This window comes from Drosophila willistoni, assembly GCF_018902025.1.
Source record: "Drosophila willistoni isolate 14030-0811.24 chromosome 2R unlocalized genomic scaffold, UCI_dwil_1.1 Seg167, whole genome shotgun sequence".
NCBI lineage: Eukaryota > Metazoa > Arthropoda > Insecta > Diptera > Drosophilidae > Drosophila > Drosophila willistoni.
In genome coordinates, this window is record NW_025814050.1 from 11,098,513 (window position 1) to 11,118,433 (window position 19,921).

General features: G+C 34.4%; 1 protein-coding gene across 1 annotated transcript; it reads right to left on the reverse strand.

The window, feature by feature from the left end:
* Positions 1 to 1,990: 1,990 nt before the first annotated feature.
* LOC6642503 (apoptosis-resistant E3 ubiquitin protein ligase 1) lies at positions 1,991 to 18,124 on the reverse strand. The gene is made up of 8 exons (XM_002064708.4): positions 18,034 to 18,124; positions 5,111 to 6,060; positions 4,843 to 5,041; positions 4,626 to 4,762; positions 3,843 to 4,568; positions 3,442 to 3,765; positions 3,117 to 3,379; positions 1,991 to 3,048 (listed from the first exon to the last, which is right to left on the reverse strand). The coding sequence occupies exons 1-8, from the start codon at positions 18,107 to 18,109 to the stop codon at positions 2,946 to 2,948; spliced, it is 2,778 nt and encodes a 925-aa protein (XP_002064744.2). The 5' UTR covers positions 18,110 to 18,124; the 3' UTR covers positions 1,991 to 2,945.
* Positions 18,125 to 19,921: the final 1,797 nt, after the last annotated feature.

Below are 19,921 nucleotides of genomic sequence, written 5' to 3' on the forward strand. Positions count from 1 at the left end.
CACAATTAACTTGAGTTGTTCTAACAATCTTTTATGAACTTTTACTTTCCAAGAGAGGGTTAATTAGCCACCCAATGTAATTGTGACCCTTTCTAGAGAGTTTATTTTTTTATTTCGTTTTATAGTTGTCACCTGCTCGCTTGGCACGTGGATCTCATCTAAAGAGAAAAAAGAAAAGTGATAGTTTTCGTCTCAGGCAAATGCACTTTCTCCTTCAATACAAATGAGATGAGACGGCATGCGCCAACCCTTTAAATCATTTTTCATACTCTAATTAGTTGCTAATAATTGTTTACAAAATTTAAATGTTAGTGCACACACACACACACACTCAACACACAATAAAACACACAAATTTGTCACTCACGCATAAAAATAACTCTAACTCTCACTGTGAGAAATGTCCATACAGATACAGATAGAAATACATTTGTGTACATTTCACATTTCACTTGGCTAATTTTTTGTGGGTTTTGTTATGCCAAAGCAAGCTAAAGTCAGTTTATCGGCCAACAAAATGGTTAATGTATCTTGCATAACTCCCTTTTGCTATGGGAAGAGTTCATTAACATCCATATGACGCCCAAGCCACATTTCCACATACCATGTATGACCTTTAGGCATTTGAATGAGCAGGAAACCCAAACAAAACGAAACGATATACAAAAAACATTTTGAATGCCCGCAAAGAAAGTTGTTTGACACTTATAGCACCGGTTTCTAGAAGCGTTAATTTTCACCAGTACACATAAATTGGTTTTTTGTGGCACATACCGGTACAACAATACAACATTTCGTATACGTATTGCAAAAATTTCAAATTATAGAGCAAACTGAATGCAGTCTCCAAAAGGCTCATCATACCTCAGAATCTTCAACAATCAAAAAGACTAATCATTCAATGTCATATTAAATGTATTAAGTATTGAAAGTTGAATCCAAGTCATTATGTAGATCCTGTTAAGAGTCAAAAAACTGTTTTTAAAGTTTAAGTTTATCAAATTAAATCGTGATATCATAAAGAAATTCATTTTTTATGATTCCTGTTCAATGTGGAAAACTTGGTCAAGTCCGTCACTGCAAGTAAATATAAGTAAATGCGAATTAAATTAAAATACGTATGAAAAACATCAAATTAGATTATCCCATCAGAGTTTAGAGTCTCAAATAGTAAATTCTAAGTCGTGGTTTCGTTTTCTTTACGCGTGTCTCTAAACTTCTCGTTTTCGATTTATTTCGGGTTTCCAAAATGATTTCAAACGGGAAACAAAAGGGTAGTCATTTATAATAATAAAGTACCTAAACAACTAAAACAATCAGGAGAACCAATTGATTCAAAAACGGAACAATTTTCTGGTATTATTTTCGACCCATTATAAATGGAAAGAGATCCTAAAATATTAGAAAAGTCAAAGTTTTTTTTTTTAATGTATATAGATAGAAACATTTTTAAGATTGGTATATTTGCCAATGATTTAAATGATTTAAAATGATTATTTAAAAACTGAATTTTCTGTTACAATCAGCATAAAGTTTATGCCATAAACCTCATTAAGATTTTTAAGTCAATGTAAGTGAGCCGTGTTTGAGCAATAAAAATTGCTTCTCAAAAACGTAGAAATAATCCTTGAAATCTACTACAATTATTATTATATTGTTCTCATTTTGCGAATAACTTTGAAACGGAAAATGGTTTTGTTTTGCCATTAAAAATGGCACTTTAAATATACGATTAAACAGAGTCTAGAAGCCATACGATTTGATACGGAATCAAGAAGATAACATATGAATTTCAATTCCAAAATGCTGAATCCACAATAAAAACATTAGAATGTATATCCTAAAATCATTTCAGAATAGAAGTCCGTGAAAGCAATTCCAAGTTTTTTTTTTTAAATTAAAAAACATCTTTGTTCACCTGAATCTATTCCTATTATAATAACATTGTTAGGCCATCCAAGTGATTAAAATAATTAAAAATGCTTTAATATTGATTGCTATTAATTATTATTATTAAATTTATTATTTCACTTGATTCAGGTTAGTGATTTATGCTTACAATCAAGTTTTTTGTTTCATACCATTTATAATTTTCAACAACTACAAATTCCATAGACGATTCATTGATTTCATAATTTGCATTTCAACAACATTTAAAAACTTTCTATATAAGTTTTGCTTAATTCAATATTGCTTATATGGGAGATATAATGCCAAAGGGATTTTCTAGTATATGTTATGTATACCTACAATATATTCATTTTATACTTAGTTGAAATGCAATATAAACATTTGTTCTTCGACTACTTAGGTATTGTGTTTAATGTTTTTATGCTTTAAGATTCGATTTTGGGTTCATTTTCTATTTTTTTTTTGTTGTTTGTTGTTTCTTTACACAGCACAGCTAACAATAAATACAGTTAGTATACAAATTTATCGGTTGATTTTTAATTTCTACACTATTTTTGTTGGAGGGGGATTTAGGTCTGAGATTAAGTTTTAAAGATTTTATTTTTTGTTCATTTACTATATACGATTAACTTGCATTAGTTTATAATACAATTATCACATTCTTTTTGATGATGATATATAATTCATTTTCATTTTCTGTATATATTTTTTTGTTTTTTTGACTCATTTCAAACAATATAGATTTTTGTTTTTCGTTATTATTATTATTATTGCTTTGGATTTTATGCTTTTTCTTTGGTTTGGTTTAAGCCTAGGACATAATTTTGTAGCAACAATTGAACATTTTTTTGATGCAACAAAAAAAGAAGGCAAAAGCATCTTTCATTCTTGCATTTACTGAATCACTACGCAGACTTATTAACTAACTATTAGTAGTTTATATAATACAAAAAATGACACATATAAAGCGCAAAAAGGAACACAGTTTTGCTTTAGCTGCTACACATGTAAACTTAGAGAACAAATTTCGACCATTAGACCATGCCAAAGCCTTCGCTGCCCTCACTAATGGCCAAAAGTAAAGATTTCTCAAATTGCTCATAGCTCTCATAGTCTGGCAGGCAAAGTTGATTGAAGCTGCAATGAAAATGAAGAGATAAATCATTAGACTTAATGCAAATATCTATATAAATTTCGGGATATACCAAGTGTGAGCTGTGGGCAGATTGCCAAATGTTGGTGCCGCTGTGATTTGAAATTGCGGATTTAGCTCCTGAAAACCACCTGGTGGCAATTGTGAACAGCCTGTTGTGAATTGCAATAGACGAGCCATTTCGGTTTGACTAAAATTACTGACACCGGCCCAAAACCAGCCCAGAACTCGCCGAAATTCAGCTGAGTTACCATTGGCTATATGATGCGACTTGAAATCACTGATTGAATACTCTCCAGTGCCGCACATGAGTAACTGCAAAGAAAATTCCATATAAATAACTATGAATATTGAGTTGAAATAATTGCTCGGCTCACCTCCAATTCATTCTCATCGAATATACTGAGTAGATTATCTGGTATTATGGAATTTAAACCTTTTAGAAAACTATCTACTTCATCTTTGACACTATTGCATAAACGTTGTTGGGCCAAAGAATCTAAATATTGATTCTTTGTGGCATTCGTTACACGAGTCTTGGCACCATTTGGTATAAGTTCAACGGTCTTGCTTAGCTGACCACTACCATCATAGACTTCCTCTACAAAATACAATTCCAAAGTATCTGTAGCATCGAGATCAGTGTCCAGAATATATTTGATTTTCGATAAATACAAATCGGGATCATCTTGCTCAAAGTACTAGATAAAAGGGAAGAATTATAAAGTCTTAATTATAAGAGTTACTAATTGTAAGTGTTTTTTTTTTTTGTTCTTACCTTATAGTGCACTCTTAGTCCAATTAGTTGAGCTAGAAAAGAGCGACTGAAACGTGCCCGGACTAATTGCCGATAACTTCCACCCAGAGCACTCTCAAATAGACATTTGCCCACCATTTTGCCAGCAAATTCGAAATGCTTTAATTTCAATTGTGGCGGCCTTGTTGGATTAGGATGGACTAAAGCCTGATGTTTGTCATGGAATGTACAGAAAAGGCCACCGCGTGCATCGAACAGAGAACTGCATACCAATTCAAACCACTCACGTCGCAGGCCACCCCAATCGATGCCCTGTTCGCCTTGAAAGGTAACTTCAAAATTGCCACACCAATCGGATACTGAGAATCCTTTGGCTGCCTTCATGCTGCTCTCCAGTATCTTATCCCTTTGCACTTTCAGTGTCATCTTCTCGTGATAATAACTGGCATGGAATTTTCGCACCTCATGATAGAAGAAATCTTGCTTATCCTTAAATGTCTCCGAACCGCCAATGTTCTTTAAGAGAAAATGTGTAAAGGTTGCCGCAATTATATTACGATCCTTGGAGGCCAATTCAATGCGCGGTTGTGCCCCATCATCGATAATGAAGACAGGACCATGGAGTTGGGTTACCAAGTGTGGCAAAAAATGGAATTTGGTCGACGGGCAGAGACGGAATGTTGCTATACGTTTGGGTATAAATTTCAATATCATCTCCTTGATGGTTACCTGAAATATCAACGAATTCTGAGCCTCAACATTTGGTAGAGGGGTCAAAAGTGGAGTCTATTCCATTCCACTCACCTGCTTAGGTCCCACATAGCAGAGAACTTTGCGGGGTTTACTCTTGGCGGCACCATAAATGCTTAATAATTTGGCTTCATAGCATATGTTGTGCTTCCGTGAGGCAATATTCTTGTGCACCAATGTTGTATCGCTACCTAAAAACAAAAACAAAACAAAACACCATTGACAAGTGATGATAGATGGATGGATAGATACATTAGATGTCGGCACTTACTGCTTAGAACAATGATATCAAAGTCACCATTGGGCAGCTGTTGCTCATTATAATTGATGACAGCTCGCAGACAAATGGGTTCGGGAAATAGAGCTGTGACTGAGACACGAGAATTGACACGGTCATAGGTAAAGGTGATGGCCTGTTGAAGACTTGTGACCACAATGCCACGTAAATCAAAGATGGACACCTGATAGCCCTAAAAACAATTCAAAATAAGGCCCTTAGAAAGAAGGAAACGATTAGGTAAATTTAAGGGTTGTCTTACCTGCAAAGCCTCATCGTTTTGATCAAAGACACAGGCATTGCCGAACTCATCTCTGGGTTCTATGTGCATCATTGTTGGAGATCCAGCACAGCAGATGACCGTACTGGCCGGACGTACGAAACGCGAACGTCGTGCATCGATGGCGCCAGGCAGAAAATTTCTTAGGAATGGTGAGCCAGCTATGTGACTGGCTCCAATTAGGACTGAAATCTTATATTGTCCCGCTGTGCGTACTGTGAACTTGACCTTGGCTATATTTGCATTATTCGGATCTGTGGATGAGCCCAACTCGCTGATGGTAACCACTTTGCGTGTACCCTCGGTGACCTCCACAAAGAACTGATCTGTATCACAGATGGGATAAGGCTGGCCATTGCGTTGAAAGAAACGGACCACAAAGCACATGGTCCCTCCGACACGGGCCGGATCCTTCCAATTCCATTGAACTTTGCAATTGGCCGGAAGTAGATACTTGCCGGTAACATATTGTAGTAACGAATGACGTGCTTCGGGGGCCAATGACGGTTGGGTCATGGCTGCTAGGGTAACCAGGCCGGCAACAGATACAGAGACCACCAACATGCCACCCCATGTCCACGCGTCCTGATGCTGACTCGATTTCACTACCGTTGACCACAGCTGGGCCTTTAGGGCATCCAATTGGGCCTTCGATGTGGGTAGATTTTGTCGTGCCGTCGACCAGAGTTGCCAATCCTTGCCAAGTATTTTACTTGCTCGCGAATCCTCCAACCAATAGACGTCCTCCAGTGAGGCCACCTCGACTGCCAGCAATCGTTGGTAATGATGTTGCATACGATGATCCTTTAACCATTCCCTAAGTATAAGTTTCTGCTGCAAATGCAAAGCGGCCCGTTGCAAACGTTGCTCATCCAGGGGTGGTAACTCTGGCAAACGTTCCGGATCCCCGCAGCTTGAAAGCGAAGAGATGCCTAAAACGAGAACAACAAGAACAGACGAAAATTCAGCTAAGATTCTTCACCTAAATCACGTTTAGTGCCAGCCGAAATTTAATAGTTTTTCTACTTTTTCGAGTGCCATTTCGTTGCATTTAGTTTAGTTGTTTTCAAAATACATTTCCAGTGGTTTTACCCACAAAAATACAAAAAAAAATAAAAAACATTTATAAACTTTTTGCGTATCTTTTGCACCGTTTCTCTCACTGGGGCAGGCGTTTGGCCTAGATATAATAAAAGTTTGCTTGGTAATTGAGTTAAATTGTTAAAGTTTTGCGGTATGGTGTGCAATTTGAAACTTTCTGCTTTCTGACAGTGTATGCGGGTCCTCTTGTTGGCTTTGTCATCATCCATCAGGCGATGGCGATGGCAATGGCAATGCAAATATCCGTATACCCACATCGGATGGTGTCTAAAATTACAACAGCAAACTAATTTGGCTCGGCGACTACGTCAATATCGTCAAGCCGGCATTGCCGCCTACTTTCAACGAACAGCAGAAAAAAATAAAACTTTCGTTAACATGGGCCAATCAATTATATTTCAATTTTTTATGACTTTTAGCCAAGGCAGCAGCAAACGAAGGCGCAAGTAACTATATCCGAAAACGACATTTAATGCGTTGTTTGTCGCTTATCGCTGAATGCCATCATTGAGTGAAAATGTGGTGGCTCTAGTTCTCTAACCCGCATACGGTATTTTCGAAAACCCGTGGCTGACTTTCACCCATCTGCTCCTCCGCCCTCTTCATCAAGGTGAAGCGCTTAAAGGCTTAGCTTGAGCTTTTCTGGTAGGAGGTCCTGCGCCACTGACGACCTACGACTGACTTTCGTTTTCAGTATTTACGTATTTTCTACTTTAACTTTCTGTTTATACTTTGGACTCAAAGAAAAGTTTGAGCTAGTATAGAACATTTGCGATTGGCCTTATTGTTGCAATAAGCAAAGTTTTTTGGTATTGCTAGCTTACGCAAAATAAATGAGAACTTTGCATTTTAATGGCAATTTGCAAAATGCTTGGCAAAACAAAAAGTCCTTTAAATTATAATTTGGTTAATTTTAAGGAAATTTACAATAGTTTACTTTTAGATTTTAACTAATTAGAATAATTGCGGTATTGAGGAGTAAATTAAAGTTTACTTAGAAGTTTTAAATATTTGCTCGGCTTTAAATGAAAATTTTTAAAGATATACCAAGGTTCCTGGTATGGAAATTTAGTCTTAGGTATTAAAGATACTTTATTAAAACATTTTCAAGATTGTTTTTTAATATTATATTCTAATCTCATTTGTTGAACGCTCTCACCTTGCCTGTCTGTGCTGCTGTTCAAGGTATTAACAATCAAAGAAAATCGATGATTCATTGGAAACATATTTATATGGAGTCTACTGGATACCAGGTGTAATAACTATAAAGTAAATTGACAGGAATTTAAGATCATCTTTTTTCTATTTTATTACCAATGGTGTGTGGGATGTGTATTAACATTTGCATTTTAAAACAGATCCTTTGAGTTCTTTGAGAAAAAAACCTACCTTGTTATGGGACCAAATAAAGATAAAGATAAAAGCCTAGATTCCTAACCTACATATGTCCAAATATGGCACCAGATCTCCATTGGGAAAAAATTTTTAAGTATCTAGCATGTTTTTTTTATGCTAAACTACTACTCCAAAGCTGAAACCGAGTGGGAATTACAACTAAATGGCTGAGTTTAATTTTTTTTTATATCCGAGCAAATGTGCCTGATATTAAATTTGATGCATTCTATAAGCTAGAAATAATTCGTCCATATGTCAAGATATTGAAAAATATCGAGAGTGCTTTCTATTTTTATTAAATACTATTTAGTATATTTATATTTCATTTTATTATACATATATCAACAACATTTACATAGTTTCTTATAATTGACACCGTTTTGAACTTGTTTAAACTAACAATCCATTAGATAAACATTTACCAAAAAAACAAACCTAAAGTTTAAATCGAACCCGAATTGGAACCACAAAATGAAAACCACAAAACGAGTTACATGTTAGCCTAACTTGAATCCAAACTAACCCAGTCATCTAGCCCCACCGCTTATGCGGTTTGTGGGCGTAACCCATTTAGGGGGCCAACTGTACAAATAATCTACATACATACATACATAGGAATAGATGGATATATGTATCTATGAATAGGTATAGCAGCAGTAAGGTGGATGTTTGCGTGCCTGACATTCGAAAAACGATTTCATTTCGTTACCAATTTTCTTTTGTTTGCCGCCTCTGAATATTTCGCGCGAAACGAATAACTTCCGTTTGAATATTTTTGGACGTGCAAACAATGAGAAGTAACTTTTAAATTCACTTCGACAAGGAAAAAGAATATTTTTCTACCTTAACATTCTAGTATTTGTATAATTAAAGCATTTGTGTTGCATATTTAATGGCTGACCTTAACGAGAATTACTAATCGTTTTTAATTAAAATCCAAAGAAAAAACAAAAACAAAAAGACGAATTGAGAAAAAACAAAAAGAAGGAAAAACGTAAGTCAAAAAGGCGATAGGAAAAGGTACGAGTACTTTCCATGAAAAACACACGCACACAAATGGCTGATGGGTGGGCGGTGGGTGGGATAGAGGGCGCTTAATGAAAATGCCTTTTGAAGGTTAAAGCGCGCAATATGCAGTGCTGCTGATGATGACGACGACCATGACGATGATGAGGATGATGATGATAAATGTCAAGTGAGTAAACTTTTTTGGGGGAATTTACAGCGGCTGAATGATGAGGCCGCTTTTTGACAGTTCAAGCAGAAGCAGAATGAAGTAGGCAAATGGGTAAAGGAGACGTAGACAGAGACAGAGACAGAGATTGTTGGGCTACATCAAGATAAAATGATTCCGAATCCGGTGTAGGTGTAAAAGGGAAATATATATGTATGTATATAAATGCCAACAAATGATAGATGAGATTCACAGATAATAATGACAAGTAACTAAGTAAAACCTCTTATAACAGCGGGAAATGACAACTCATTTAGCATAAGCAAGGTATATTTTGAGCTACAACAAATGATATATATAAAATGTAGACAATTGTTACTAATCGAAATCCAGAACGGAAAGTGGTGAGGGATGACACCTATGAAAATAATAATCAACTTGAGCTACAACAAATTATATAAGTAAGTAATTATATATGTAAGAAATAGAAATCAGAATTCAGAACAGAAGTTAGAATGAAACACATCCCTAAACTGGATCGCCTAGGGCTGACAAATGGGTGTAATTTAGCTCCCTAAAGTATGTTATAAGCAGTACGAGAAATCGGTTGAAACAAATAAAGAAATTTTGATATGTTCTGCAAATAAAAAATATTCCTAGAATCAAACATTCTTAATAGAATTTAATGTTACAAGACATAAAAAATGTTTAGATTATTGAAAACAATAAATACTTTTGCCGCCTATTGCATACCTTAAAGGGCACAGCTCTCTGTTTTACAGCTTTAGCATCATCATCATTCGCCTAAGCACCAAATTTCAGTTAAACAGCGGCATAATTTTTAAACTATCTTTGAATATATATTATATACATATGTATATACCATTAGACCAACCATATTATAATTATCCCTAGAATTTAACTGGTCTAAAGTCCTAAATTTGGCATAATTCTATCACTAGATATACAAGATGTCCTAAATCAATTAAATTATATCTACTAGTTAATTTTTAACAATTTAAATTGCGTATGTCAAATATGAAATTATAAAATTTGTTTTGTTGTTAAATTTCAATAGGCATAAAAGTTTAATGTCTTAAATCAACTTAACTGACAAATATTGTGACAAAGTTATTAAATGCAAATTTAGTTTGATAAATATAAACTAACAATAAGTTATTTAATTTACACAGTAATTAAATAGAAAGTGCAACAACAAAACTTTTGTTGTTTCATCAATCAAAATATGTTAATATTTAAACAGAATGAAACTGCAGAAAGTCTGCAGTCCTTTTGTCGGTATTTTTGTTAGGATATTTCATTTGCTCCAGGTAAACAATATGATTTTACTGTTTGCAGAGGCGTAACAATTAAAGGGGGGTCATCAAATAAAACAATTCAGTCAAAGCGACAATTGGCAATAAAGACAAAGTGTTGAAAGAATTCTTAAAGTTTTTGTATGAAGAAGTTGAGATGTTTTTGTTAGTAATCCAAACTATAACCTAACAAGAAACTATGATTCAATCGTCTTGGCAAAAATGAGATTTGTTTTGTAAAACAAGTTTGTTTTAATTATTTGAAATGCGCAGTCATACTGGCAATCCCTGTCAAGGGATCTGCCACTGACTAACTATTTGTTTGCCTTTCCTTTTGCCAAGAGTCGCCTTTATTTATGCTATACTTTTCCTCTTTCCCCCTATCTATCGGTGTGTGTGTGTGTTGTTTGACTGTGTGTGTGTGTTTTATTGTTCAGCTTGGCGCATTGTTGTTTGTCTTTATCCTTTTTATCGATTGTTCTCTTCTCTCTCACGATGCAGACAAAACAAGTGAAAGGAGCCCGAGGATGAGGGTCGAGAGGATGAGGCTGGAGGCTGTGCACAATACAAAAAAAAAAAAAAAACAAAAATACAATTTGAATGACATTCGATCGCAATGTGTTCAACGGGGAAAATGAAGGGAGGAGGTATGGGCATAAGGATATAAAAGCTCGAGGGGTGGGGAACGAGGGCCGGTCTGGGCGATTAAGGTTCGCACAACAAAGCCGCAACATTTTGCTCTTTCTCTTTTGTTATTTTTTCGTTTCTGCCATCATTTTTTGTGTTTGTTTACCAAAGTGAAAAATGATAAAATTGCCAGCTCCTCTTCAAGCGAGGACATCCTGTTTGTTAGTGTGTGTATGGGTGTGTGTGTGGGTGTGAGTGTGTGCTTGTGTATATATATGTATAAATACGTTTCTGCTTGTGTGCAGAGATGAAATTCTTGCTTGAAAATATTTCATAACTTTCACATCCTTCGCACAATCACTGGCCTCTGGAGATGAAAACTTAAGCGAGAAAATATAGCAACAAAATTTAGTATATAATTTGAGGATTGGAGACATTTAAATACCCTACATGTTACGTAACTTTAAAATAGCGTCAATAGTTGATTAAATGGCCTTATTTAATCTCTCGTACAATGCCTATTTATTAAACTTACAATTAGGAATAAGTTTGCAGTCCCAATTATGCCATTGAATAGACATGATGGTAAAAGAATCTAAAAACTAGATTTAAATTATTTTAGAAAAACTAAAACTGCATTAAAGATCTAACATATTCCTAAGAATCATTTAAAAAACAAAAATAATTCCGTTTCTCTTTTCTTCAGTCACAACTGCAGACAAGTTGGCAGCTTCATCATGCCGTGAAGTGGACAAGAAACTGGAAAAATCCTTAAACATCTGCAACCTGTTCCCGTCGGCCTTATATACCATAATGTAGGTACTTTTAAAGGGTATAAAACAAAAACTTTAAAGGAATTTTTATGATTTCTCTCGCAAGCTTATTGTTCCGATAGTTTATCACGAAGTCATCTCAAGGTCTGGTGCATTCGACAAGCAACAAATATTTCATCTGCTTACAATAATTTATGTTGCCTGTCTGCAGCAGACACACTCACACACACTCACACACAAACGCACAAACACAAACACACATATATGCAAAACCAAACAGATGCAGCAGCAGCGTGAAAAATTTACATATTTAATTTAAAATAAAGCATCCTTCCACCCTGGCATCTTGCCACAGCAACTTCAATCTGCTCCTCTTGCTTCTCTTTCGTTTTCTTACTCACTTGCCTCAAGTGGCGGCATAAATTCAAATGCCACTTTGGCAACAGCCTCTGCAAATTACGTATACGCAATGTGCGGCATACAAACACCAACACCACAGTATATGTGTATGTGTCTTTCTCTATGGGTGTTTGTGTGTATGTTTCTGCGTTTATATGTCTACTTATGAGGGCTCCCAAGTGTGCAGCTGCTTTAGCTCTTTGGGGGCTTTCAATGTAAATTTCTATAATTTAGTAAAGAAATCTCTGAAAACATTATATTGTATGTTGATATATTCAAAATTTTGATATGTATTAATGGTTTGAATCGATTGAACATCTCCTCTGAAATGTTTTTGTACTGTACTGTAAGTCATACTTCTGAAATCAGAATTAATAACATGTACAACTCTTTTGCGTTTAAGCAAAATACTATTAAGATGAGTATAGAATGGTGAGGCTTTTCTTTTGTAACGACCTTCTGTGTTGTATATCCATACTTGATTCTAATCTCAGTCACTTTAGCATCTAAAGTCTTTAGAAGTAAATTATGCTTAGCATTAATGTTGGACCTTAACTCATTAAAAACTATATTAGAGCTTTTATATCTTTGGGACAGAAATTGCCAAGAATATTGATAGGCTTGAGGTTTGTATTCAAGGTGAACCCATTCACTTCAAACTCACCTAATTCTCCAGCGGAAAAGTAACATAAACCGTGCGGAAATGATACTATCAATAACTTTCTTGATTGTATCATTTTCTCTCTGTTTATGTCACTTTTCCGCTGTGGAACTAGGTAACAGGAAATTTATTGATATTATCATTTCCTTACAGTTTACTTGGGACAAGAATTTGTCTTATCGCTTTAAGAGTAAATATATAAAAAGTAATGATCAAGTCATTTAAAATAATTAAAGTTATCTAAAGGATGAAAAAACCAAAAGCTTCATTGTCCCAAATGCCTTTGCTCCAAAGTTTGGAAAAAGTTATATAAATTATGTGCATATATACCCATTTAGAGGCTTGTTTTTTGCTTCTCTTCTAGATTAAATGGCCTCAATATAGAACTAGCCGGGTCTGAATATAGTATAGGAAAGTTTATATATTCATTCTGGCAGTCCTCGGTAGATGAGTTGTCTAAGTGGCCCAGTCATTTAGTCAACTGAACAACGAGGATCCGGGTTCGAATCCCAGGCTATAGTGTATGGATGTAGTTTTCGTCTAAGCCGAAGGCCTTAGTTGCCAGTGCTTGTAAAATATAGTTAGGTTGATAGTTTATAACTATATCCTATACTTTAATAATAATAATAATATTCATTCTGTATAACTATGACAGTTGGAAAACATACCTTTTGCTTTTAAAACATAGATTTGCTTCCCACCAATTTGATTGACCTTAATAAACACAAATGAATTGATCAATATTAAAGATCTCGAAGCTTTGATACATCTGTGTATGTTTATTTCTCTAATGAGTTGGAATTGTTAAAGAAATAAGTAAAGAAAAGTGGTTTAGTTTAGTGAAATCACAGCTCTAATGCCACTGAAGGCTGCCCGTATGCCACAATTGTTTGTCTAAATGAATGTTTAATTCAAGCACGCTGGGACCTTAGTTGGCACCGAATGTAGGTTCTTCCAAAGATGTATATATATATATATATATACAAAATAAGTGAATGCAATAAAATTTTAAACACTCACACTTGGGGCAAGGCAAACGTTTGGGACCGAGGCAAAGATTTGGCCTCGGCAATTGCCTGCAAACGATGATGATGGCTGCCACAAAAGTTGAGAAGACAAACTGGATGCAAGACGGAGAGATAGAGAGGGAAAGAGGGATAGAAAGAGCTTCTGTGAAGAGAAGTAGAACTGCGGTGGAATAGCAAAACCAGCAAGATGACAACGTTGTCGGCATTCAAAAAATGTCAGGTGTGAGACAGACAAGGGGTAGGTTGGGCATTTAAGGAGGGACTAGACAGACAAGCTTGACTTGAAGCAAATTCTGTCTTTCAGGCGTTTTGAACTAACCCGCAGCTGTTGCTGCACTTAGCTGCCTGCTCTATCTTCTCACGGTAACCCGTCCCGTTCCTGTTCCCTTGATTCCCGTCGACTGTTTTACATTTTTGTGTGGTCTCCAGCAAACGATGTTTGCGTGTGTGGCATGTGCATGTGCGGGTCCGGGTGCGGGTGAGCATAGTGGGAACCACAACCCACAGGCCACACGGCAACTTTGGAAAGCAAACAGATGTTCGTCTCACCCCTTTCAGCCGTCACCTACATCCACTCGATTCCCGCTGACGTTGACATTAAATGTCGCTTAATTTGAGTGGTCCTGGTCGTCGGTCTGTTGGGGCAAAATTCTTGCTGCTGCTGCTGCTACAGCTGCAGGTTGAGTTTGAGATGCATTAGCTAACCGCAAAAACCAAGCAAATGCAATGCATCAAAAGAATTTCTGCCCCAAGCAGCTGCAAAGTATGCTATAAAAATATGCATTGAATTGTGTGTGTAGTCAAGAAAGTGGTAGAAAAATAAATGATGAGAGAGCATATATACGTATATATACATATGTAAGCACTTATCGCTGTGTATTGATTTGCAATTGAGTGTGAAGATTGATGCAAAAAATATGATATCGATATTTGTGAAGGATATATATACCTTCAACACAAGTATTACTTAAATCAAAGTGCAAAAATAGGGATATTGGCTTTACGATACCCTGTATTTAATCATATTTCCGGGTAAACATTTCATTGCTCGACTTACTTTTTAGTACATTGGAGAGTAATGTAAAACTTTTGTGACTTAACTAAAGCTATGGAGTTCATACAAGGGCAGATCATGGCTTAAATCCTTCTTATTGACAGGAAAAAATATTAATACTTTCTACTTAAAGGGAAAAGGCCAATATAATTTTGAAATATTTTTTGAATTGGCATCTGAATAGACAAGTAAAATAGGTCATTAAAGAAGTATTTCTCTTTTGCTCTTTTTCTCTCTCTCTCTAGTATTCAAATATTGTTAAACTATATCATTATAGGTCTTACTATTTTTTTTTTTTGTAGACACATATATTAACCGATCCTTACAATAGTATTGCTGCTTGATTTCGGGCACCTTTGTTTGCTTGTCCATAAGGATGTTGAGATCTAAAGTTAGAACCACAAAATTTCATTCCATTCGAATGTTAATTAGTTAGTTTAAGTTTGGGGTTTTAGGAATACAAAAAGTCGTTTAGCTTGGTGCATGGTTATTTATTTTAAATGTGGAGAATAAGAAAATGCAAGACTTATGTACATATGTATCTATGAGTCAAACTCATAACTAATGTAAGTCTTTTAACATTATGAACTAAAATTATTTCCAACTGCATTGGCATAAATCTTAAATCTCAAATCAACAATAAAAAGTTCAAGAGTCAAAAATAATCAATAGTCAAAAAGTTAGGGATTACAAGGCGTATGAGCACATCTTTAATTCGGTATTCTGAAACAGAAATATTAGAAGACTAATACTGTTAGATATCGACAAGCCCTGATTTAGATGCATACAATCATATATTAAAGTCCTGCAATATGCTTTAAATTCAAACAATTTCAAATTAAAATCACCAATGAAAACTAGAAAATTTATATGGCATACAGTTGGGGCTGACATAAATTTGAATTAAACTATAAATTTCAAAGCCAAATTCTGTTTCCTGTGTGTTTCGTTATTTATTCAGGCCTGAACTTAATCACCGTTTCCTCTATATACAAAGCCTTTTCATGTGTGTATGTGTGCTGGTGTATCGGTGTGTATGTGGCTTGAATAATTGCATTATATGATTTTTATTGTCAATCAACAATAAAAAGTAAATAATTAAACGCTCGTTGTTATTTAAAACACAGAAAAACTCAATTTGCAACTATAATGGACACACACACAAACAAAGAGACGCTGTCACACACACACACACACACATACATACATACATATACACCCACACCAACATAGTAAACCTCGAACAAAATCAACTAGGAAAAAAATGCAAAGCCACTTTTCGGCTTGTTTTTGGGCTAATAGCATAGAGAACCTGAAATTGGGTTAAAACCATAATGCCAAAGTATTAATGTTGCATTTGCATTTGGCAGACGTCAGACGTGTGGGTGGGGCTTGGATGGGGGGGGCGGGTAAGTAGTAAACCGCAAACATGAACCGGTTTACCTTTCACTGCACATAACCCCACACATACACACACACACACACACGCACACAAAGTCTGCCATATATATATAGGTGTCCATATGCATAACGGTTCGTCCTTTGCCAAACATTTGCCAACTGCCAGCAAACTGCAATGGAGGCTTTGCCTGGCAATTAATGGCCAAAAAAGAGAGATAGAGAGAAAGAGAAAAAGAGAAATGAATAAACGTGGCCAACATTGAACATTTGCCTATCTTCCTTCATATATATGTACATATCGTTCTCTCTCTCTTTCTGACATATCCTCAGTCTTACTTAGTTGGCACACATGGGGGAATTCGCATAAACAAATTTGCACGAAACGAAGCTGCAACACTTTGGCATTTGGCGAATTGAAGTTTACGTGTGCGTTTTGTATTTCTACGTATGTATGTATGTCTATACATATATGCATCAGCTATGTGAAGGACATTATAGAGGCTCACAGTCGAGGATATCAGCTTACATATAGGCACATATCATTGACAATGTCATTAAACACTGTGACAGATCAATTTATCGTCAATTAAAGGATCTTAATAACATTAATTACCCCACCAAATGTCACTTCCATACGAATTGTGCCACGCTTAAACACCAATAATTAATATGCCATTCTATATGGGATCTTAAAGGAAGGTTATACTTAAGCTCTATTGAACAATTTTCTTATATAATATATCATATATGATATTCTTCCTTCAGACACCACAAGAAGCAAAGTTTCAATAAGACTAATTAATAACTTTTTGAAAAATCTTACCTACGCATTTTAGAAATAGGTTTACGAGTAAAGCATTCTGATAAGGAAAGTTTTCAAAGATCGTATCTCTTTTTTAATGTTACTCGGATACTCGAGCAACTTTTTTTTTAAAGATTCTAAAAATATTGAATTATTTTTTAAGCAAAAATGAGAGAAATCAATTTAAAAGAAATTTTGAAATTCACCTTAAAGGGAATAGTAAATCATGATTCTATTCAACTGACCACAATTGTGTAAATATTCACGTAGTATGTTCACATTTACCTAACCAAAAACGTATACATGGGAATGTTTGTTTGTATGTATGTATGGGGGTTTGTATGTTATACATATATGCGATGCCTATCATGTACCCCAAGAAAAGTTTACACATTACGTGCATGAAAGCACTTTACTGGCCATTTGCCATTTGCGTTTGCCTTTGCTTTTTGCATTTTGTGACTCGATTGTGAACGAGGCATTTTCCATTTGCCTCAGTTATGTCATAAGTGGTAGAGCTTTTCTTTTAATTATAAAAGAAAATTATGCATCTTCAGTTCTCTACGTAATACTCATTCAAAACTCTCAAAGTCACAAGATGATTGCTATTTAAAGACTTATTTGAAAAACTTGATAGAGATTCTAAATTTAAGACTATTTAGACCTTTCTTCTATTACCATTAAACATGGATATGATGTAGATATCAAAACTGTAGTAAACAGATAAAATATATTGTAAATATGCAGTGATTTGAATATCAAAATTTGGAAAACCTTAAGAGTATATTAAGTAGATAAAAACTATTGTAAACTATTGTAAAATTGCATTGAGTTTACAGAAACTGCAATTCGGTTTTAAATTTAAAAGACCATTTTGAAATAATCGTTCCTGGAATAAAACTTTTATTAGCTTAAGTTTCAAAAATATCGTTTTGAAAAGGGAAACTTGTTAAATTTACAAAAGGAACCACCAATATATAAAAAACTGCAAAATGCTTTTGAATTTATAAAATAGAGAAGTTCCGAAATATAAATTAATACTCAATAAATTGGCATTTAGCACATTTAAAAACTTAAATTTGAGTTCCCTTTAAATTTTCGATTTCCCAATATCATCTGTAGAGTATTTCATGTGTGGTGTAGATAAGACTGCTTTCTTCATATGGAAACTCACCTGACGATGAAGATTGCGAATGTCGCATGGTGGTGGCCATGGCAATGGAATTAATTTCCGACTCGGGTGACCACATTTTAAATTATTATTATAGATTATTGTGCGCGTCGTTATTTATTACATAAATATTTTCATTTTTCGTATTTAAATTTAGTTAAAATTGCTTACAGCTTAATGGCTAAATCATGTTTTTACACTCATGACCAAGGCCCATTGTGATTAGTTTTATTAGTTTTCTTTTATTCTTGTCTTATTTTTAATTTAATTTATTGAAAAAGTTTTTTTTGCTTTTGTTGTTTTTGTTGTTGTTCGTTTTTTGTTTTGTTTTTGTAGAAAGTTTTGACATATTTCATGCATAGCTGCCGCCAGGATTAAAGGGGATATGGGGGGGAAACTGGAGAAAGGGAACTCTATGGCGAGCCAACAGAACAAAATACACTTTTGTTAAGTTCGTTTAAATAAAATAAAAAAAGAAGGAAAAAAGTTACCAGAATGTAAAATATATATATATATAAAGTTGAATAAAACATCCACGGACCTAAGCCCCCAGTTCCAGTATCACAACTTAAGGGCATACGGATAAAAGGACTGTCAAAGGCAGACAAAGGGGACAGAGGGAAACGAAAAAAAAATATTAAAAAATAGAGCAATGAGCGGATATAACTTTTCTTTTTCCATTTCCCTTTTGCTCACTTTTTTGAATTTTTGTGAGCAATTGCCAAGAAAGCGTAGCTTAAATCAAAATAAGTAAAAGTTTTCTTTTTTCCAAGAGAGATGCGCACGTGCAATAGAAATTGCATTAGAAATCCTTTGAAGCAAATAAATTCTTTTTGCATTGTTTTAATATGATAAAACTACACCATCGACTTTTCTTTATTCAAACAAGGAGAAAAATTGATTTAAATTTTTTTTAGAGCCAGCTAAACTTTGACATTTTCTTGACTCAACAATTGAAGGCCAACCAAAAAAATTTCAAATTGATTGGCAATTTTTTTACTAACTCATTTATTTTAACTGATAACTGCAGTCGTTTATACGTCATTAATAACCATTTAACGCTCCATATATTTGACGAGGAAAATTTATTATGTTTTATTGGCCATTAACAAATTGTCACCTCTTCAATATTATCAGTATTGATCGCAAACATAAAAGTGGATTAAAAACTCTTTGATAGATGAGTACTTAGAGAAACAGGAACTGCCTAAACTTTAATATAAATAATCATAATTATTAATCAGCCATCAAATCGCAAATAAAAGATTAATCATCTGATAATAGGTAACTACCTAATTTTCTCTAAGCTGTTTTCCAAAGCCTTCTTAAAGAAATAATATAATTTGTTAACTCACATTTCATTTAACGTCATTTAACTTATTTCACTTAACTTTTTTAATTGAAATTTCAAATAAAATTGTTTCATATTAATATACAATTTGTCTGTATCTAATTAACTATCTGATAAAACATTTAAAAGCTTGAAAATTCAGCTTTAATCCATTCAAAATAGCGAAAAAAAACTTAATTATAAATTATATTTAAGTTATGCCAAATTGAGATGAATTTCTTTACTTTGCAATAGTTAAACGTATAATAAAATTCGTTAAATTATTTATTCACATAAGTTTAAATTATTCTTTAATACACCAAGTTCAGAAATATGTATTTTTATACAACCTCGTGGTTGAAAATATCAGTAAGTTTTTCGTGCCAAGTCTAGATATACGAGAGACGAAATATTATAGTTTTTTTATGAGCTGAGAAAACTTCAGCAAGAAACTCCTTGCGTAACATTTAATAATAAAGGCAAACCGATAAACACATTTTTTATGGCATTAAAATATTAAAGTATCTAACATTAAAAAAAAAACTAAACTATAATCTATCC

Bases quoted from the DNA above. Each gene is read 5' to 3' on its own strand.
- LOC6642503 (XM_002064708.4), bottom strand. From the start codon at position 18,109: ATGTGGTCACCCGAGTCGGAAATTAATTCCATTGCCATGGCCACCACC. The intron at 3,766-3,842 runs GTAAGAACAAAA...CCTTTTATCTAG, and splicing joins GACTAAGAGTGCACTATAAG to TACTTTGAGCAAGATGATCC. The intron at 3,380-3,441 runs GTGAGCCGAGCA...TTTTCTTTGCAG, and splicing joins TCGATGAGAATGAATTGGAG to TTACTCATGTGCGGCACTGG.